Source organism: Condylostylus longicornis, unplaced genomic scaffold (genome assembly GCF_029603195.1).
Source record: "Condylostylus longicornis isolate FDR11 unplaced genomic scaffold, ASM2960319v2 ptg000015l, whole genome shotgun sequence".
Taxonomy (NCBI): Eukaryota; Metazoa; Arthropoda; class Insecta; order Diptera; family Dolichopodidae; genus Condylostylus; species Condylostylus longicornis.
Window position 1 is genome coordinate 1945203 of NW_026577984.1, and position 24452 is coordinate 1969654.

At 24.6% G+C, this 24452-nt stretch overlaps 1 protein-coding gene across 1 annotated transcript in view; it reads right to left on the reverse strand.

The window, feature by feature from the left end:
- Positions 1 to 20838, reverse strand: part of LOC129605839 (uncharacterized) — a 190479-nt gene extending 169641 nt beyond the window's left edge. The window contains exons 1-6 of the mRNA XM_055515815.1: positions 20781 to 20838; positions 15835 to 16179; positions 13000 to 13135; positions 4256 to 4390; positions 1297 to 3296; positions 50 to 310 (exon numbers count right to left, since the gene is read on the reverse strand). Coding sequence (XP_055371790.1) covers positions 50 to 310; positions 1297 to 3296; positions 4256 to 4390; positions 13000 to 13135; positions 15835 to 16107 — 2805 coding nt within the window. The 5' untranslated portion in view covers positions 16108 to 16179; positions 20781 to 20838. The remainder of the gene's footprint in view (positions 1 to 49; positions 311 to 1296; positions 3297 to 4255; positions 4391 to 12999; positions 13136 to 15834; positions 16180 to 20780) is intronic.
- Between the last annotated feature and the right edge of the window lie 3614 nt (positions 20839 to 24452).

Genomic DNA, 24452 nt, shown 5'->3' on the forward strand with positions numbered 1-24452 from the left:
TATTATTTTTGTTTAAATTTTCAATATTGTCATTACATAAATTATTTACTTTATCTTCAATATTGTTCGTATTATTCGTATAAATAATATTATTATTAAAAGGTCGTTGTGTATTAGATATTGGAAAATTTGAAAAATTATCATTAGTCTTTGATGGTGATAAAATTCCAGGTGAATTAATTCTCATAAAATTTGTTGAATGTTGAAATTCAAGATTGTTCGGTTGAAAAGAATATTCTGGATACTTGAAGGATTGATCATTTGAAAAATTTCGTTGTCTATTAAAAGTTTCATCGATATTTTGATAATACTGAAAGTGAAATAAAAAAAAAACAAGAATTTGTTTTAAAATTTAATAAAATAAAATGGTTTAAATTTTTTATATATTTTGCTATAAGTGTTGGTAAAAGCCTAGTAAAAATAGTACTTTTTTCTTTAAAATTTTTTGTCAACAACTCATATTTCTAGAGATTAAGCAAATACAGTCTTTGAATGAATCTTAATTTAAAAATTCTAAAAATATCTTACTGCAAGAAAGTTTTACTAAAGGTACCTTTTGAATAAGAGGAAAATTTCGGCAATAATATTGAGTTTAGGAGAAGGAGAAAAAGAGGCTGAAGAATATAAGCAAATAAATAGACAAATAGAAAACTAAGAAGTACATTTTGATGTCATAAGATCGACGTCATAAGATTTTTAGACTTAAGCACATTTTGATATCATAAGATGTCATAAGATTTTGTCAACGTATTGTTATGAATATTGCAACACACAAGCATATGGCTAAATCCCTAATATTCGTAAAAAATATAGACATCAATTAAAATTTTAAAATTCATTCACAATACCTTGGCTAACACGAAAAATTTTGAATTGAAAACTTAAATTGGTAAATATTTTTACATAATGTACTGCAATAATATTTTTGCCGTCGCTATATTTGAGATGAAATAGAAAATTCAAACAATAATTACTGTTAACAATAACATCAACATTATAAAATACAGAAAAAAACTCTATGTCAAATTATAATAATAATACTAATTTTCACATATTACTTATATAATATGTGCTTATTAATATGTGCCCCCCAAAAAAATTATGAACCTAAAAATATTATTAACCGAAATATAGAAATAGAAACTATAAATGAAAATTCTTTTTTATTTTCATTTTATTGTCTACGATTTCATTTACATTTTAGTAAGTTACGTTATGGCTGCTTCGATATGTTATAGTACGAGGATGTGAGCCTAAAGAAAAAAAAATTTTTTTTTAATGTTCATCTTTTCTTACCATTTCACTGTCATCATCCCTATTATCAATATCAATATTATTATTATCCTGTTCTATTTCATTTCTATCGTTATCGCTGTATTTTTGTTTAGTCGCTTTATTATTAAATTTACTATTACAACTATTGTTGCCTTCATCTTTTATTATCATCCTTTCGTTTTCCATAGCTTCTGAAATCTTTTGTTTTTCTTTGTATTGTGACTTTTTCAATTGCCAAAAATTTTCATTTACTTTATACCATCTAATATGATTATTACTTATATCATCAATATCATCATCATCATCAATATCATCATCATTATGATCAATAATATTATCAATATTATTGATAGTATTTTGTTCGTTTGTTGAACTTTTGATACTAAAATTCGGAATATTATTGTTTTCGTTTCTTTGGTTATTCATTTGATTTTTTTCAATTTCGTTTTTAAGTTGTTTTACTCTTGAAGAAGACGATGATATTGCTGATGTTGAAGCTGAAACTGAATCTGTAACTGATGGTGATAATGTTGTGGTATCTTTGAATGATGAAAAATTTTGTACTTGTGTTGTCATCATTTTCATATCGGAAATAAATTTATTATTATTTTTTTTGTTATTTCGTTTTTGAAAACTATTTGCAGCCATATTACGGCACATATTTTTATAGTTTTCTTGATTAAAACTCGTATATAATTTAATATCAGGATCGGTAGGAGTTTTTATTGCTTCAATTTTAGATTTTGTTTTTATATCCACATCACATTTTTGTTGTTGTTGCTGTTGTTGTATTTTTACATTCCTTTGAACAGGCATTAAATTTAAATCATTTTCGAATGCCCCAATTTTTAATGTTTCCATTTCAATACCATTTTCATATAAATCTGTTCTATTGTAATAATTTGGTGGCTGTGTTGGTAATTTTTCGTTATGTGGTTGACGTCTTTTCATAATATTATCATTATTTTCATTCATTTTACTATCTACCATATCTATAGGATTATTATAGAACAAATTAGGGCTATTTGAATATGATGTTGATGTTGATGAAAACCAAAATACACCATTCCTTTTTCTATTATTTAAAGAATTGTTTTCAGATATTGTTTGATTCTGTTGTAATTTACGTTGTAAATTTTGACTAACCTCATAACAGGCATCTGAAGCTGATGGTATTGGTAAGTCAAATTCATTTTTAAATTTTAAATTTTCATGTTGATCACGTCTTTTAGTACTATCATTACTATAACTCTGGTTTTCTTTTTCATTCCAATAATGTCTACGTAAATTTTTCTCATCAAAAAATTCTTTTGTAAAATTATCATTTGCATCGTTATCAATATTAGTCACATTGTTCTCTACACGAGATTTAGGCATATGCGATAAAAATCCAGATGATTCTTTAATATTTAATGGTGTTGGTCTTTTAAATAATGAAATTTCTTCTGACGGAGCTAATATCGTTTTAATTGGTAGTCGATTTTGTTGTAATGTAAATGATTTTTTCTTTTTTTGATTAAATTTTTTAACAATTGAATTAGAAGAGCTTAGAAGATTGCATGGTTGTTGTTGTTGTCGAATATTTTGCTGTTCTTGATGATGATAATTTTGTAATTGTTGCTTTTTACCATTATCACACAAAATATATGAGTTTTGCTGAAATTCAGTATTAGGTAAAATGAACATTTCATCTTGACTAGACAATAGAGTATTTGGTATCCTAGTGAGGATTTTTTTCATTCTATGTCCCTGAGGTCGGCCATCATTTACACTTTTACTTAGTTCAGTCACATAATTATTATCATTTCTTTTATTAATCCGAATATTATAATTTTTAATATCATTATTATTATTATGTTTTTCATTGTGAAAATTTTGACGTCTCCTCAAATTATACCAATCATCTTTAAGTTGTTTGACTTTAAGATTAGAATCACTACCATACTTATTTTCTTCAGAACAAATTTCACGCTTTCCTCTTAAATTATTTATTGAAAAATTCTGATGAACTCTGCGTGTTTCTATTAAAACAAGAACAAAAAACAAGCAAGAGTAAATATATTATATAGAGTGGTTAAAAAAGTTCAATAAAGTTAATTTCAACTACGGAAATTAAATTTAAGCGGAAGTTACAGTGGAATTAGTTACTTTTAGTTTAAATTTAGATATTTTTATATTAAAACCGGATATGCTTATATACACATTATATAATATATTAAAGAAAGACACGTTTTTAATAAGTATTTATTATAAGAATACTATTAATATATAAGGACAAAATGATTTTTCTATTACATTTAAATTTAACCTTTGTATTTTCTATCTAACCATTGACAGGATTTAAGTAAAATGAATTGTTAGAAAATTTACTTACAAAATATATTTTGATTTTCTTTTATTAAAAGAAACAAAAAAGTTTATTATAGGGATTTTAAGGATTTCCATAAAGATTTTTCGTTTAAATAAATATTATAGAAAATTCAATTTAGGAATTTAAAGAATTTGTAAAGAAAAACTTTAAATTATTTTTAGAAAACTTATTTTAATGAAAATTTTTCATTTTGAACAAAAAATTATTTTATTTCGTTTTCTTGATAGGATTAAGACTTTGAAATAGTTTTATTGATTTCTAACAAAAAGAATTTCTTTAAAAGGATCTAGGAACTTTAATTATTTGCTGACGTACTTAATTTCTAATTTCTGAAGAAAATATTTAAATAGATAAACTTTTAAATTTTAGGACTTTATAGAAGTTTTAAATAAATTTTTCAAAAATCAGAGCCGCGCAGTTTGAATACCGTAAGAATACAAAATTTAAAAATGAATATTTTTTTAATGTTTAATACAATAATTGTTAACTTTGAGATTGAAGATGTATTTTCAATTGAAAAATATTCTGAGTTCAATTAGAAATTTAGACAATTTTTAAGAATGACATATGTTAAAATTAAAAATTTAATTAATATATGTATGTACTTACCTTCGTGTGGTGGATAAGGTAATTTTACACCAATATTATTTAAATTATCCGAAATTCTTAATTTTTCCAAGGCTACATCATATCGATCCAAAGATTCATAACTATCTGACGAATGATGTACCATTGAATTTTCATCTGAAAAAATTAAACAAAGAAATCAACTAAACTAATGGAATTTCACTTAAATAATAAATTTATTTTGTAGAATATTTATTTATAATGTAAGACAGAGCTAAAGTGCTTAAAATGTCTTTAATATAGAGTTCTTAATAATTTCTCTTGCAGCGATGAACTAAAAATGATAAAAACTTTCGTATAATTTATTCATTTCTATAAGAAAATTTTAACATACAACATTTTAGAATCGCAAATCATATATAGATTTTTTTTATAAAAATAACTATGAATCGGAATCGAATGACCTACATAACACTTTCCACATATGTATACCCATAAATTAAAATATTATTATTACTAATCCGTCAACGTTTATGGTAAGTTTTAATTTTTAACAATGCAAGAATAAAAATATTTAATGCGTTTGTAGATTTATTATATAATTCACCACCAAAATAGAAGTCCAAATTGCATTTTTTTTTGTTATTGTTCAAATATAAACCTGTGACTGTATTTGTTCGATTGTAACAATTACTCACTAAAGAAAGAATTATTGTATTTAATGCACTTTGATTTTGTGTCAAATTTTGCAAATTATTATAATTTTTTCTTTTTATTTTGTTTAACCACATATTTGAAAATCAAAAAAAAAAAAAAAAACGAAATCGTTGCTATTAAAAATTCAAACCACATTATTTTCTATTAAAATTTATAAATAATGAGATTTCGCCACAATTTCCAACTACAGTAAACAAAAAGAACAACACAAAAATAAGTAGATTTCAAGTGAGGTAAATTAGAATCCGGTCATCACAACATGATGAATTTTTATTCATTTGTTGTTGTTTGTACAAAAATTTATATTCGTACAAGCAAATGTGTATATTTCATACATCCTCAATACTATAATTGGAGAATAAATGACTTGTGAAACAGAATAAAATTTTAAAAGAACTAAATTGAAATTTACTGTGCGGCACTTATGTTTCAGAAAAACTGCACCTTGATAGGAAAATATGAGGCAGTAAATATTTTCAATTTTAGATATGAAAGCCAGGTTAGGGTGATTTATCTGCCAACAATAATATTATCATGAAAATTCATGTGGCAACATTTTCTATAAAATTTTTTATAAGAATTACACGAATTATTTCAATATTCTTTGTTTGTAATTAAGAATTAGAAATAAATTCTAAAGCAAATATTCCATCGGTAACAATAGTCTACACTTAAAATGTACTTTAAAACTTATTTTAATCACAATACGTAATAAGGCCGAAAAATCGTGGAAACTAAACTATTTTAAAACTCTTTTAAAAGGACATAACGCGTTTATCAAGTGAACGTTACTTATCATAGTTCTAGCCTATGTTATTACTTTTATTTAATGAATTTTACAGAAACTGCAAAAAAAAAATTTTGTTATATTTATATTTGTTTACAAAAAGTTTATTTCATGTTCCGGTTAAAATTTCAATTTTTTTTTGCAATCGTAAAATATTTCATTCTTCTCTTTGCCATTACATACATAACTACTTTGTTTTTACATCTTATTTAAATTATAATACAATGTAAATGAAAAATATTTATAAATTTTCAATTTATTCGAATAAACATTTAAAATTGGATTTAAAATACAATCAATATGAAATGGATCAATATTTTAATTAAATATTTCAATTTAATTATTCTATTCTTATAATGAATTAGTGCACATTATTTATCTTTCAAAAAATTATCTGACACCTATGATTCTCAATGATTTCAATTATTTAAACTGGCATCCTTAATACAATTTAATTGTGAAATTACTTAAACCTTAAATGTTTGTGTCCATATGCGCCGCAAACTTGTGTCTATGTGAAAAAGCAGTACGTCACCAAATTGTGATATCAAATAACTAGCGGTTTCTGGATTTTACCTTATGTATATAAAATTTTTTATGTTTATACATACATTGCAGCTATTGAAAATTTACTGGCATTATGAGTGTTTTTAAGAGTAAAATGAACTTTCTGCATTAACAGTAAGCACATATCAAATTGATATTGTGCTAATTCGCGGCGAGGTTCTATTAAAAATATTTCATTGTTTTTTCTAGTGAATATGTCATGAGAATCACAAACTACTGCAGCAGATTGCTTTGACAAAGAGGAGGAGGAGACATTGGCTGGTCTACTGTTTTTATGGCCGGATTTAGTGAGAAGCAGACATAGATTCCTTGGGTCGTATTATTTTGTTGAATTATATAATAAATATATTAAAAAAACAATTTTTTTTATTCCCACCAATTGTCGAAAAAAGGTGGTTCTTGGTTTTCGCAAAAAGTGTTAAACAACTTTTACAAATATGCGTTTAAAAAAATTTGAATTTTACTTTTACTTTCAAATTTAAAATTTAATTTTATTATTTCAATTCAACTCAAATCAAATTAAAATTCAGTAAGTCAAACTAAATTTAAAAACAAAAATTAACAGTTTAAGAAATACTCAATTTTCTGTGAAATCAAAAGGACAACCTATTATTTTAAAAATTGCGTTGGTTTCTGCTACATGACAAACATAAAATTACAATATTTATTTGAATTAATCGAATGTACACAAAATTTATAATAAATATTTAAAAACAAAAAAAAATTTATTGATTTATTAAAATTGCAAAAAAAAAAAGAAAAACAAAAGTTTTATTATAATTTTGATCGTCATAATTTTCTGAAAATAACTCCCTTTCTTTGAATTAATTTTATTTCAATATTATTAGAATTTACAAGCATAGGCTACAAATATTTACAGTTCGACAAAGCATAAAAATAGGAACAAAAACAAAAATTTCCCTGCCTATAGAATTTAATTTTCATTTATTTTAGAATTTTCCCTATCTTTTTTTTAATTCGTTTCGAGTCATAACCCAAGAAATGCCATTTAAAAAATAAAAGTATAAAAAATGTCAAAATTTGATATTTGGAATTTAATACTACTTACTAAATACAAAGTTACATACCAGACCCTATCTACATGTATATCTAATTCAGGAAGTAAAAAATAAAAGTATATAAGAACTTATATTGCAATATTGTGTACAAGAGGAATGTGGGACGTTGTGTATAAGAGGTTAAAAAGGACATGCTTTTGGTAAAGAAAATTTAATGAGGATACTTTTTTTAATTAGAACATCTGGAACATTTCAAATATAAAAATTTTATTGAAATTTTAGATAGAAGAGAAAAATATTTTAAATATAGGAAAAATGTTATTATAAAAACGTGTTGAGAAAAGCATGTTCAATAAATATAAAAAACTAATTTTTTTGATAAAGAAATTGAAGAAAAATAATCAATTAGGATTGCCAATTGCAAAAAACAACATTTTTATCAAGAATAGGTTTAATTTTTTAAGATCGGATAGAATAGATTAAGTTTTACCTGCTGCTAAATTATTCAATGAGATTTAAGAAAAATAATTAAAATTCAAGTTTCAACGTGCTTAATTCGAAATAATAAAACTCCACAATAATTTCGGGATATTGGCAAACTTTAATGGCATAATATTTCAATTCAATAAACATAAATTTAGAATATTTTTCAAATCTAGCTAAATTTTTCATAAAAAATAATTGCTTTCTCCTGAAAGTATGCTAAATTTTCAAAAACAATATTGCTTTATTATATTATTATTGTGAGAATTCCAAAATTATGAATTAGAGTCATTTTCAGTATTAATGTTTATCTGAAGAGATTAAAATTTTTTCCTCCCCCCATTTCTACCGAATTATCACAGTATCGTGAATATAAAAAAAGCAAGAATAAAGAAATATTATTATCTTTTTATAGCTTACTCTAATACTAATCTTTTGTAAAATATTCAGTTAGTACCATACACTTTAGATTCTCTGGAAGATGAAGTCATTTCTACACTGTTTTTACATATATACATATATATATATATAATAATATATGACATAAGCTTTTATAATTTTATTATTAATAGGGTGTTCATTCAATTGAAAAGATATTCAAAAATTAATTTTTCAAGCATAAGTAACCTCGAATTTCGCAGATATGAGCAAAATTATATTTAAAATGCGTATTAAATCAAATGCGTTACAATGAAAGTTTTAAAATTTGTAGTCAATTTTGTTCTCAAGGAACATGTATTGGTAATAATATGTCTATAATTTTTAAATAATAATATTAAATAGTAATTTCAGAAACGTTGCTTTGCTCAATTTTTGTGTAAGTCCACAAAAGGAAGTTGCTTTGTTCTATTGGTTCAGTCGCAATAAAATTATCGTTTCTTGTTGGTGTAGTGAAATTTAATATGAAAAGCACTTTTAATCTGAATTACGTCACAATTATTTCAAAAGTAGTCTCTGTTCTACAATAAAATTTATTGATTGATCAAATGCATGAAAAAATAATCATTGTACAGTTGTTATTCGTTCTTCTTACTAGTCCTCATTAAAAAATTAGGGCACAATTCTTATATATAGATAACGAGTAAATATAGTTGCATAATATTTTTCATAATTTTATTATAACGAAAGTGCAATTCATATAAAATCCATTTAATTAAATTCTTAGTATAAATTAAAATATTCTATAATATCCGCTAAAATTAATGATCACAAATTAAATTTTAACTATTTACTGTTAAGATTATTTCATTCATTTAGTAAAGAATGACTAAATCCGATTAATTCATAAAACAAAGCGCGTTTTTTTGCAATAAAAAAAAAAAGAGGAGATAAAAATAAAAGAACATTAAAATTTTAGACACAATAGTTAAATATACATACATATACATATTACATGAAAGTATAGCATAAGTCATCATATTTTAATTAATTTGAATCCTTTTTCCTTTTTATTTCCTTTTTGATTCTTTCTTTCCATTGAAAAGAATAAAAATTTTTATCTAACGAAATTTAAACAAAACCAGTTTTTTTTTTACTACCGTAAGAAAAATATTTTTGAGGTGGTGTATAAAAAATTTTTTTCTCCATTTTAGAATGTCAAAAAATTTTTAACATTTTGAAACAAGAATTCCAGTACATAGGGTATTTGCATGTTTGGAATAAAACAAAAATCGGCTTGCTTGCTGAACACTGCCTACTTGCACAAATAGGTTTTGCTATTGAAAGAGCCAAGGACTTTTTTTGTAAAGTGATCAAAATATGCAGTGATGGTAAAAATCCTAAAATCTTAAGAAATCAATAAAAGCCATTTTTGATACTTCAGTTATTAAAATTAAAACTGTAAAGGTTTGAATCATTTATGAATTTAATTTCCACATAGAGCCATACAGCCTTTAAAGGTTTGTAGCTCAACATTAAGAACTGCAATATCGAAAAATTCTGTAAAAATAATTAAATTTTTATAATGTTGTTCGAAAGATCTCCAATTTCTGTTACTCAAGTCTTAAATTCATTAGACAACTTTTTAAATTTAAATGCAATTTGTCAGACTACATTACTTAAAATAATGCTGTTGATAGTTGGCATTGATATTACACCCAAATTCAATGTATTATTTGAATAAAAGTTTTTACTTCAGATGCAAAACGAAAAAAAGAATGGAAAAAATTATGTACAAAAAACTTTTATAATTTCAAAATTCAAATGAAGAACAAAAATGAAAACGAATGTTATTTCATTACTCTAAAATCATTTTCCATTCTTTGTTTCAAACTCTGATTTCGTTTTTTCATTTCTCTATGATTTCTTTTTTTTTTTATAATTCCCAAATTTCCGCAGATAAGTCTTTTACGACTTTTATAGATATGATGAAACTAGGAAACTATTTTAAATTTAGCCATTACAATATACAATACATATTCAATACTACGTATACAAATAAGTATGCAGAAGTTGGAAAAATCTCAATTCTTCATCTGTATCTCTATACATATTATTAAATATAAATACATACATGTGTATGAACAAGACTAACTTGGAAAAAAAACTGACATATGCTTAAATATTACGTGGAATGTTGAGAAAGGATACAAAGGATAAAGAACTAAAGAAACAAAGATGAAAGGAATTGAAATAAAAGAAAAAAATTTTGCACGCTAAAGAAAAATTGTTATCTCTGAAGGAACACAAAAAATTTTACTATGAAGATTTATTTTTTCTTTTACTATATCTTTACATTTGCTCCAAAACTTTAAAATGGAAAAATTAAAATCCATTAAATTTAAGATTGATATTTCCTTATATTAGATCAGCATACTATCTATTAAAGGATTTCATCAGAAAAATGAAATGCAATTCCAGGAATTTATTTTTAAAGACTCAATAGTTATAAGTTAAAATTGAACTGTTGAATTTTCCAAAAAAAGAAGCAAAATAGTTTTCTCACTGCTCCACCACGGTGAAATGCGTTTCTGCGTCATTTCTGAAATGCAGCAAAAATTTTATGTGCAAGTACTTCCCTATCGTATGCAATACGGCCGCTAAAAGTTATAACAAACAACCTTATTTATAATCAATTTTAATATCATAACTAACAATGCATATTATATATTTGTGCCAATAATTACATTTTGATTTCATAATACCAAAACGAATAAACCTATAGAATATACATTTTCTACACTGTAAAATTTCTCTATCTAGATAGGCATATTCAAATCATTTTCCATCAAATAAATGTCGAATGGAAGTGATTGCTGACAGCAAAAGAATCAACTATTCAAGATAATTGTTTTACCATGTTTTCTATATCTGTTATTTCTTGTGTAGTATTGTGCAACATAAAGTTACTATACTACCTTATTGCATTAACATCATGTGACAAAATGCATTAAATATTATTCTGCATGTACAAAAACAATAAAAAAAAAGCAATAAAAATATAAATAGAAAAGAGCCTAAAGAGATGCAAAAAAAAAAAACTTCATTTAAAATACATGTCAATACAATTATATAATATGTTTATGATTTGGCACAATATCATTTAATAAGGAACTATTAACATCGTTTTTGAAATTTTGCCTCGCAGGTTGTAACATATCATTTAGCAGGAAGATTTTTTATATACGTCCCAAAAGAATTAGAATTTTGTTTTTTTTTATTTTTCCTAATAACATGAAAAACTAACACTGTTTAAAAGAGTGTTGATATTATTTTATATAAGGATAAAATGCATTCACATAAGGAAATAAATGATAAGGATACTGACATGAATAATACCTTTGTATAATGTGTGAGTTTCGCTTAGATTATTTTTTTATGTCAAAATTTCCATGTTATGTTATTAACAGGATATGTTAAAAGTGTATTAGAGATTATTGTGAATTTCCTAGATGCTATAATGAATGTAAATAGAGTTAGTTATTTAAAGTGACAGTTTAGTAAATAATTTATTTCCGCATAAACTGAATTATTAATAGCTTTATTTTGCTATATGCCTATGTAACATTACAAAAACATTCTGTATCACTCTCAACAAATGCTCAAAGGCGTAATAGAGAATAACAATGAATTATTGTTATCCTTTTAATTCCTGTTTAATGTTTAATGATAATTGTTGATGAATTTTGCTTAGAAAATATTAAGTATGTTGTGCAACATTTTTTACATATATACAGGTTATATCATACTACACATTCATATGTGTATTTTTATAATTATATTTTTACAAAACACAGGCATTATTTTTATCTAATACATAAAAATATGCCGTGCATTGACTTGAATATTATATAAACTTATTTCTTTAACCCTATACTTGAATCTAATTTTTAGCACTTTTCCAAAAAAATTTTTAAAAAAAGTGGTTATTAGTTTCACTCTGTCCGTCCGTCCGTCCGTCCGTGGACACTTTTTTTGTTTATAAAACTTCTACACCCTTAAAGATAAAAAGCTGAAATTTTGTATGTACATATATCTTTACTAGAAACTTATTTCCGTAGAACAAAATTTTTACCTATCTCCCCCCCTCTAGAAGTTATACTCCCTTAAAACCCTAAAAATGGCCTTTTTTAACTATTTGTTGCATTGAAACCATAAGCATTTTTGAAATTTTGCAAACGCAAAAAGGCAGTGGCTTGCTTCCCCTAGCGCGGTATACTATAGTTAAACTTTAGAAAAACAAAATGGCCGTTCAAATTTACCGTTATCTAAAGTCCTTTTTTTTCCAAATTTTTGATATCGTTTTTCTTCTAGACCCCAGCCTGTAGGAGCTTGAAATTTTAGAGACTTTTAGACATTAACAAATAATTCATTTTGTTAGAAGAAAATTTTTTTCCATCTCCACCCCCTCTCAAGTTATCGCCTCTTGAAATTTGTAAAATTTGAATTTTTGACGCCGTATATTTCCGAAACCGCAAGCTTTTTCAAATTTCTATAAAAACAAGAAGCTAGCGGTAAATTCCATGTCATTAAAAAATGTAATTATTTTTCTTAACTTACACAATTAACCCTTAAAATCGTGCATTATGTTAACCCCTCTTTATATTAATTTTTGCTTTATTTCAAAGACTGCATAAATCGTTCATCCTAAATGTATGCAATCCTAGAAATAGCTTTGTATATGAATGAAAATAATTTTAATAGTGTGATTTTCACTTGTTGAAGGTAAAAGTGCTACAATACAAACCATTTGTTTGACCCAATTTTATACTTACAGATTTGATGAATTGGTGACGGAGGGCTCGAAAATGTTCCACCACTGCTTACTGAATCAAGTAAAGCGTTTAAACTTAATGCATCATTTGATGTATAGAACAACTCTGGTGTCGCATTAAAATGGCTAATTTTTTTCTGAAATAAAAGAAAATTATTTTTTTTTATTTTTTAAACTTTTATTGAGAAACGAAGTAGTTGCAATTTAAAAAAAACTCGTTCTCCTATACCATAAAATTGTACAAAGATTTTAAAGTTTGAGTTATAGCCAATAAGATTTTTTACAATATTCTTAGAAAACCAATATGGTTAAGTAAGTGTTTAACACATTATTGATTAAGTTTAATTCCATTTTTATTGAATATTAAAAATCACACATGAATGTGTGTAAATGTGTTAATATCATCTAAAAAATTCATTGGTTCAGGGGTTACTTTTGATTATCCATTCCATAATTACATATTAAGATTTTAGAGTGGAAAAATATGGCACTCATTTTTAACTAACACAAAAACAATGATTCCGCGCGCAATTTTGATAATTTAATTGCCATGAAAAATATTTCATACTTTATTTTGGAGGGTATTAAGGTAAACAAAACAACTAGGATATTTTTATACACGTCAGTGAAAGAATATAGAAGATCTCCTTAAACTAAATTATGGCAAGTGCATTTTTATATACATCTTCTTTTAAATATAAAATATTATTTAATTTATGTTTGGTTGTGTACTTTCTTGTGCTACACAATTTTATACTTTTCTATATATTGTTAATTTTTCCACAAACAATTAAAGAACTATATCGCAGCCCTTTAGAAATAAAGTGTCAATGTTCTTGTGCAGCAACATCAAGAAGCAGGTATAATTCTGGCTTCAAAAAGAATACATATAAACCTTAAAAAGAAAATTAGTGACATACAAAAAACAAAATACAAAAAAAAAATATCAGTAGAGTTTTTTCCATTCTAGTACTATCAAATTTTATCAAAACAATTTATAGATAGTCAAATGGGAGTCGCTTTAACATTTTGTTAATTAAAAGACAGTCCACGTTAAATTTTTTACATATCGGATACTCGCATACTTGAACTTGTATTTATTTCGCATACTTGAAATATTGAGCCAAATTTTGTCAATGAAGTCATGATGGACGCAATATTTTTTAATAATACAACAAAAAGAAAAAAAAAACAAAAGAAAAAAATTATTATAGCCTTGTCATTTCCAGTTGCTTCATTGTTATATTGAACTGATTTCTATGCTACTTTAATAAATTCACAGGAACAAGGAAAATTTTGAACAATACAAATAATTTATCGTTTTCAAAATTATTACAAATTTTCTTGGACTTTTAATGCATTACAATATTTACAGAGAATAATTTTGTACTTCCTTATCAACGTAATAAATACACGTACGTATGTATAAACTATGCAAGGACAATGCAAAATTTGAAATTTCTCAATAATATTAGAATCGGCAATTTATGCTGATATAGATGTGGAAAGCTTTATATTGAAAATCCTGCCTACAAACTAAATGTAAGATTTATTTTATTCGACAAAATAGGCTGAGAAATCAAACATAAAGGCATTAGCACACTAAACAATGAAAAACGGAGGTTTGTCATCTGGATATAACAAAACAATTTTACAACACTATATTATTGTTATATAACAATTATAATACGATGGTGAAGAAATGAACACGTATACATGTAACACCAACCATGGACTATTATTATTAGTGCTATTTCTTTGTGCAAAATGCGAATGTGTACATGTGTTGATATTTGACTTTTGAAATAAACAAAAGTTAAACAACAAGATAATAAAAGGAACGATAAATAGAACAATAGATCAAGCAATGTACGTACGTATGTGTATAAGTATGAATATAAGTACTTTAAGGTAGTAAATGTATGAATTTATAAGGATAATAAATTTATACCTATAATAAATTTCCTCTCAATTGAATTTTCTGAAAGAAGTTCTGATGACACCGAGAATATTAAATTTCACACAAAAAAAAAACAGCAAAATAATAATAATAATAAAATTCTACAACCTATCTAATAAATATGAATGTATATAGGTTTGTGTCCTTACTCTGCACTACCCGAAATTTTATGGCGGTCAATATTTTTCACCTTTTTAAATAGGTTTAATAAAATTATCAAGAAATTTAATCAACAAGGGTAATTTTTGATTTTCCTTTTTGGGATACCTACGTATTTATAATATAACTGAATAAAAATAGAGGCATTGGTGAGAAAAGTCTTTAATTTCTAAAATATTTTTACATCATTTCGGTCGAATTCATTTTAAAATTTTTATATTAATCGTAAAAATTTAACTTTACCTTATAATGGAAAAAATCAAAACAGTCTAGGAAAGCATGTTAAATAGAAAGAGAAAAAAAAAGAAATTGTGTACTTATAATGTGAAAATAATAGAATACCCCGAAAAAAGAAAACCAACAGGACCATTTAGAAATAGGATCATAAAATTTATTTTAAATATTCACTTTATTACCTGTTTTAATACCCAAGTTATATAATATTTTATACCCTTATATTTTTGGGTAATTTTATCAGATTGATTTTTCAAATATTGGAAAAATTGAGTCATAAAATCTGAAGGAAATTCAATATTTCCTTTTCGATATTGGTTTAATTTAAATTCGTAACATGAATTCTGTTTCTATTATTACACAAGAAAAACTACTATAAATTTAGAAATAATAAAATACTTGAAAAATCAATATGGTGTTGAGAATTTCAATGATTTTAAAAATTAAAAAAATTAAAAAAATAGAAACTATTTTTATTTTTACCTTAATTGGTTGATCGGATATAAAACTTTCATCGCTGCTCGAATAACTCGATGATGAATATCGACGTATAAAATTTCGTTGCTTATGTGATCTTCGAGAACGTTTTTGTGGTACATTAAAACTGCTTTCATTTAATCCACTATCGTTTCTGTTATTATTAATATTATTGTTATTTATATTTGCTGGTGGACTTCGACATCTTCGGTTCGGTATATTTGATCTTCTTATTGGTATTCTTGAACGAAATGATGCTGATTTTCGTAATTGTGACATCTTGTAAATATCATTTTTGTTCTATAGACATTAAAAAATCATTGAATGATCGTATTTATAAGCAATGTTTTTCTGAAAATGAAAAGAGAATGAAAGTTTTTAGTTTTAATTTCAACTAAATCAAAATTAATTTAATACAGATTATCACAATACATTTTAAATAATTTTATTTATACGCTATTCATTAAGAATGAAAATAGTCTTTAATTTTAATTTTAAATAAAGATTTTTTATTAAGAAAGTTTCAATTTAAAAGTGATTTTAATTTGCTAAAAACAACTTTATTTAAAGATTATGGAATAATTTTTTTACGTTTTTGCAACAATAGCAAAATTTTTCAAAAAAGTTCTTTAAAACTTTTATTCTATTGTAAAATAAATTCAATAGAAATATAGAAAGACTTTTCTACTTCTCAAAAAGCAATTTTTCAAATAAATTTAGTAAAAGAACAGAGCAAACAAGAAAAGAAAACAAATCAAAAGAAATTTGAATATTGAAATTCATTTAGAAAATTTGTAAATTTAGATCGTGAAACAACAAGCAAAAATATTCAGAAAATATTCACAAAATTTAAAGCTAAATTTAGTTTTATTTCAGCATAAAGCATTATGAATTTAAATAAAGATAAAACTTTAAATATGTAAATTCATTGTGTTGCAGTAGGCTCGTCACCTATTTAGTAAACTCAATGACATAAGAAACTGATTCATAACCAGAAGCAAACTAGGATAAAAAAAAAGTTCATTGTGCACGCCAGGAAACCCGAATTTTCAAAAATAATTTTTCAAAACTCCTTTACACTTTAACTAGGTGACTAAGACTAGTTTAATTTAATGAAATTTTGAACCGAAAATAAATTCTGGCGTGAGTTAAGAAGCATTTATTATAATATTACTTTACATAATAAAATGTAAACACTGCTTGAAAACAAGGAACTACTAATTAACTAATAAATTTATTGGAAATAATTTTTTTGTCTTTCATCTAGTAGACGTGTCCTTTGAAAACAAAATAAATGTTTTTGCAATAATGATAATATCTGTTACTCGTTTTCTATGTAAATCACCTTATTATGCTATTACATGAAAAATTATTGAATTTATAGGAGTATACTCAATCTTCAACAAGAGTTTTGTTGAAATTTTAAGTCTCTTAAATTCACAGGTTCAATATTATTTTTATCATAAAATTCCGCTTATGTTCTTGCTACTTTGATTTAAAATACCAAAGAACGTAATTATCTAAGAAACTGCGTTATTTTAGTGTAAAAAAGGAAAAATTTTCCTTTTGTATAAATTTCTTGAATCTTAGTTTTGTTATTCAATATTATTATTTCCATAAAATAAGGATGAAATAACAATGATATTGATGACTCTGATTTCATATTAAAATTAATAAAATTTATACAAATGCATAATGAAGTCAAAATATTTATAAAATAAAATTTTTTTCCCTCAAATATAAATATTTACATATACAATAAAAGTTTTTCTTTTTAAAATGAATTTATAAAATAAAAAATTCAAGGATAACGCTATGAGCTCTATTTTTTGTCGTCAACATCAATAAGAACGTTTGCGTGTGTTTGATTCATTCGTTTCCATATGGTAGACAAAAACTGTCATACCATAGATATTTCATTATTTTAATAAATTTTTTTTAGAAATTTTTGCTCAAATTTTATAAAAATAAAAATGCAACAATTTCTTTCTTGTTAGAATTTTATAAAAATTCTTCTTTTGGAAAAATGCGCCATGTCTTTGTCACAATGACAAAATTATGAAAATTAATTTTTTTCATTAAGTATTTGGAAGACATTTTTTGATATCACATTTTTTATACCTTTTTTTGTGAAGCTAAAACTGATACATATAGTATGACTTACAGCAATTATACGCTGTTTAAATATTCTTTATAGTGTTATACGAACTAATAGTTTTCTAATAATATAAAATCGAAGCAAATTTATCATTTAAATTGTATAACAGTTTATAAATTTTTAAAATTTTTGAAATTATATGTTGAACATTTGATGAATAGAGTTGATAATAAATACTGACAAAAAACCCTTTGATATCTTGCATTGGTGCTATTTACCTTATAAAGTAGAAGTTTTGCAAAAATATTTTATAACTATTATTATCGAAATCAAAATCTATGAGTCTTAGAATGATTAGATAGTTAATGATTAAAAATTTTTGCTTAATACTGAATTAAAATTTTTTAAAAATAATAATACTGATTTTGATTTGATTACGCATTTATTAAAATTTGAAGAATTCATTTTAATTTCTTTAAGTTGCAATAATTATTATATATGTTATTAAAATGAAGAAACTATCTCAGAAATTCAGATATGCGTGCAAGAATACGTCCGTAAAGTCTATGCACACTGCAGAATATATTTTTGGAATTACTTTCAGTGTCTTATATCTTATTAACCTCATACAGCATACAAAATACAAAAAAATATAAACTTATTTTATAGTCATAACACATTTAAAGATTTTTACATGCTAAAATTTATTTAATACATGTACATACAAAATCAAAAATATTTTTCTAACTGTTTCGAAAATCAATTCAAAAGTCTAACATATTTTCTTTTGGGGGAAAACTTTATAAAAATAACAAACGGGAATAAAATTTCAAACTTTTTCTTGTTTTTCTTAAGTTTCTGTTTTATTTTCCCACAAGGGTTTTTGCAATCCCTCTCCTTTTTATGATATACATACACACTTCCATATGCAATCATATAAAAATTTATAGTATAACGTACAATTGCATTTTCTTGATGTTTTAAGTATATTGCAATTTTTCAATAAAACTTTCTTCATAGTATTTCTGTAAACTTATCATTGTTTTTGTTTTCTTTTATTTTTTATTTATATACGCTCAAAAATATCGCTTGAAGGTTGAATACTGTTGTCTTGTATAATTTTGTATAGTGTGTAAGATATATGAATGTATGTAATTAATCTTAATGAAATTTGACGTGCGAATATTTTCCCTATTCTCGTATGGTATTATGGTTTAAAAAGTTTTCAAATAAATTTTATTTTTTTTTATTATTTATTTTTAGTTATTTGGTTTTTTAAATCATCTTAAGTTTTATGACAAAAATATACCAAAAATTGTTCAAGAATTCCATTAGAAAATTAAATGGAATATAGTATCGACATTTTGTATACCGAAATTATTTTACGATGCATAAAAGCTTCTCTATTATTATTATGACATTTTGATATTACGTTATGTATATGAGGAAAAGAGAGCAATGATTATATTACTGAGCGAGCATAAAATCATATTATTGTCAGTAATGTCTAATATTTTAAAATTAAGTTTTAAAATTTACTATATTTCGTTCAGCGGCAAAATATTCAAAACAAAATACTCGTAACAGGAATTTTCCAAAAATTTTCATTTCGCTTTTATGATTTGTAAAGTTTATGAAAAATTATTTATTGAATTTTATTTTATTTGGGAACATATTGGTAAGCAATTTTCAACCGTACAAAATTCACATTCAACTGAAAGCTCATAAATAAATTAACTAAAATATTTTTGTTTAGCCAAAGATTATAGAAAAGAAAAGTGAGTAATTGTACAAATTTATCAAAGGATTTGACATTTTTGTTATACCACCTGCATATATAACTTTGGTATGGTGTTTATAATCATTTGAAGGACTCATCTGCGGTATAGACATGTATTCTTACTCAGCGCAAAATTCTGCGTTGAATTAGATATGTGTGTCAGTCCGTCCGTCCGACCGATCACATGATAATTCAAAAACGAATAAATTCCACAAAACTTTCATAGGTTGTTTCTTTATGCCAAGGAGCTATTTATGTTATTGTAACTGAACTGATTTAGGCAACGGGATCGGGTAGCAGCCATACAACTCAAAGAGATTATTTTAAATATTTTAAAAACTAAGCGGTATAAATATGAAATTTTGTTTACGTAAAACGCAAAAGTTAATTTTAAATATTCAGCAAAATAATGGGGTTAGGGTCATGAAACTTGGCAATCATGGCCCCAGTTATAAGTCAGACATATCCTTCAAGTTTTTGTGATATGGTTTGACAGGTTTGAGTAACTGCCATCAAATCATGAAAGTTAATTGTAGATGTTTTAAAAATAAGTTTTTATAATCAGATTGTCAAGGTGCAGGGTATAATTCAATCGTTTTAGATCACGCCACCAACTTAGATTGAATAATACGTCTTAACAACTTTTTGACTTATGCCAGAATATTTGGTATTGGATAGAAGTTTAAGACCCATCTTAACCGAATACAGTGTTGAACAATTAGTGGACGTCATTTATGTATTACGAATGATATAAATTTAAATATTTTATTCTACGTTCTAATCATTTAGTTACTTAGGGATTAGTATCTACAATACTTATGTTATATAAGTTTTAATTGCACAAAACGTAACTGCAGTTAAATTTTAAGTTGAATTTTTATTGAAATTGGTTATTGGTTTCGGACAAATTGAAGAAAGAATGGGAAAATTTGTATTTCAAAACCATAATTGTGTATTTTATGCGAAAACACAATTTTCTTAATATTAATTTAAAAATTTGAAAAAATAAATTGATAAAATATTTTCTTTTTTTCAAAGTTAGTATTATTTAAAGTTTAGCATTTCCTAAGTTACCTGAGGTTTCATAATTCAATACACGAATACAGTATGAACAAATATACACCCGTTCAAACTATTCAATACAATTCGTGTAGATACCCTTTTCTGCTTTTATTTCTCGTTGCTGTTCGACCATTTGTATTTCTCATGCCTCGATTATTTTATACCACATGAGTTGACTGAAAACATGAAAACATAAATTTATTACAAAAGTTTTCAATCAATTCAATAGAATATAAGAGTGGAATACACACGTACATACAAAAAATTATATTTAAAAAAACAATTTTTTTTTATTTGTGTATAAAAGTTTTCGAAAAGTTTTATACTATTTTTTGAAAAAATAAAAATTGCTATTTTTTACTTAGTAAAAATTCTTAGTAAAGAAATAATTAAATGGGAAGTGAAATACAGTAACAAATTGCGTATTTTATAAAATATAGATGGCGCTCTGGTTGCTCTGAAAAATATACTATGGTATTTGACAGAAATAACTAATAATACTGTCAACTCCTGATGACATTGCAAAAATTAACAAATTTTTATTATGAAAAACTATACAATACGCAGGCTTTTCTTGCCCAATGTTAAATGACTGACTTTAGCAATGTTTCAGGTAGGTATAAAAAAAATAATATGAACAGCTTTAATAGTTGTATTCTGTATAAGTAGTTGTTTTTAAATATTATATAATTAAATATTATAGAAAAGGCAGAAAAATGTGTGTTAAAAGAAATTTTTTTATTAAAATTCTGATAAGTGATAAGTCAGTAGAAAGTCACTATTGAGTTAATACCACTTATAGAATTAGTGTTTTTAAACTTTTGTATTGTTTTGAGTCCCCAAAAGTCAAAATTGTTTTATCTTCTAGGTTTCCAAATTCCGTCAAAATCAGGTCCATTTGTCAAAATCATACAAGTAAAACTAAGCCATTTAACAAACATTGATCTTAAGGTTTTTATTATTAGGTAGCTTAACAGATCCTCTGATACAACCGAAACGAAATTTCGATTCAAATTTTAAAAATACACATTGGATTGCCAATCAATTTGAATACAAATATTTAAGTATATAGTGTATAAAAATTGTATTCGCTTTTCCAAATGAAAGAAGAATCCAGCAATATGTTCAAAAAAATTATGAACACGGTTATTGCATTCAATAGCCTAACATCTGAATTCTGTTAGTCAGCAAAGTTAACAGAAATTTTCTCTTTTTAATTTTACAAATTTTGTTTTAAACTCTTTTTCTATAACTATAACAAAAATTTATTTTTGTTAAAAGTTATTTGCAAAAAGTTCCTGATTTTCTTTCCTTTTTAATGATAGGAATACGCTCTCTTAGGGTTATTAAAATTTCAATAACTCAAATGCAAAAATTTTCTTTAAATATTTTATTTTTTAAAAAGATTTAATTAAGTTATGTATAGAATAAAAAGTTTTTTTTTTTACTAAAAAATTTATTAATTTTATTACATGAGAAGTTTTCTAAGATTTTGTATTGCCTGCAACTTACCATTATATTCTTTTAATGTTGTTGTAAAAAAATCAGAACTTTTTAACAAAATTTATTGGAGGCATCAAAAATACTTATTGAATGAATAATGTTGTTAATTTAAAATCTTTATAAAATTCAAAAATTTTAATGATTTAAATTAAAAAAATCTGAATTTCTCATGATTTTTCAATATTATTCTGTAATTAAAATGGAATTATGGAAAAAATTGTAATTAGATTTCAGTACTGAATTGATTTTTAATTGCAACAAAAATTGCATTTCCATTTTATCTCTACAATTATATTTATAATACGTTTCAAATACAGCATTAGAAGCAACAACAATATTACAATAGTCGTACGTATTATTGATTTATTGGTAATCAACACCGGTGAGTAACTTACCAAGTTAGCTTTTTCCACTTAGTGACTCATTACTAAGTGGAATAGCTAGGAACCAAATAAGAAGTGAATTTGGCGAAATGACTGTTATATAAATCTATAAACTTATAAAGGATACAAAACCAAGATGTCAATTTCTTTTTCTGTCATTCAAAACTTCTGTAAAGTAAGGGAGACCCTGTGATCTGCGAAAATGCGCTTGTCCATGCCAGGAAAGATGTCTGTTCGTTCATCTATCCCTTTGCCATTTGTCTTTCTTCACACTTCTGTTCCTGTATCTCAAGCTCGGTTAAATCGATTTAAATAAAAATTTATATCTGACTTTATTTTGACTTTGTCACGCATTGATAAATTTTTTTTGCGTATTTCAGGACTCAACAACTGTATGACAGAAAACAGTAATAATACAAAAACCACGTAGCTTTTCAAAGAAATCAGGTGACAGCAGCTGAACTTTTATTACAGACTGAATATGCATTTTTACGCACTATAAATAAATATTTTATCCATTTGTTTAGTCCACAAATGAGCGAGAAAATTCATTTGGAAAATCAAGACTCGCAAAAAAAACTGTAGCTTAATTTTACATTTTTGATTATACCTAGGAAATTAATAGTGAAACTTCTTGAAATTTAGTATTTAAATTTTATTTACAAATAAAACAAGCCCAATAACTCTTGAAGAATTGAATCACAGGAAGTAGATTTACTTACATTTTTGAATGTATATAGGTTCTTTGAAAAGAGGAGAATTTTTCACAATATTTTCCAATGTTTTCATGAAACTATTAACAATTAATTAACAAAGATATTGTAATATCATTCATAGAATAAATTTAAATCAGTTACCTGTTGTTCATAACAATTATATTCATTCCTGTTGTCGAATAATTTAAGGAATATAAAAATGTAATGAAATTTATTGATATCTTAATATTTTTTTACACACTATGTACTTACATTATAAAATTAACAAATTACATAATGTAATTCATCCTCATATACAACAAATTAAATATCAAAAAAAAAATAATGAAAAATCTACAAAAATAAAATAAGAAGAAAACAAAATGCTTTTATTTCAAAAAATTTCAAATTTCAATAAACTTCCGACAAAATTCAATCAATAAATGGAATTATGAGTAAAAAAAAAACAATTTTTAAATCTAATATAATGCAAGTATAAAGAACCACAAATAGGTTTTATTTTTTTTGTGTAGAAATAAAGTTATTTAATTCTTGTGAAATTTATGGAAATTTAATTTCCCCACATAACATGTTTCCTGTTATATACTTATCTGCAATACAAAATGTGTGTGTGTACATATGTATATTAATTTTTTTCTGGAATAAAAATTGCTTTCCACAAAATAACTTTATAAATAATTTCTTGTTATCCTTATTTACCTTGGTAAACATAAAGAAATTCTAAAAGAAAAAATTCGTCTGTTTCAAAACAACAAAAAAAAACTATAAAAAACATTTTTTTCTCTCCAAAAAAATGTTTTTTTTTGTTCCTTTCTTTGTTACTATACTTATGTTATTCCACGAATTTTAGAAAATTGGTATGCTAATATGAAAATTTGCGACAAATCTTTCAAACGAATAATAGGAAAATGAAGAAAAAAAATGAAACTCCTGTAAAAAAAAATTTTTTTTTTGTCGTAAAAATCTCAGCAGTTTTTGAGAAAAGAAAAAAAAAGGTTTTGGGGGTTGTTTATAATACGAAATTTCATTGGAAAAAAAGTTTTGTAAATTTTCCAAAATTTATTTTAAGAAAAGGAAAAAGA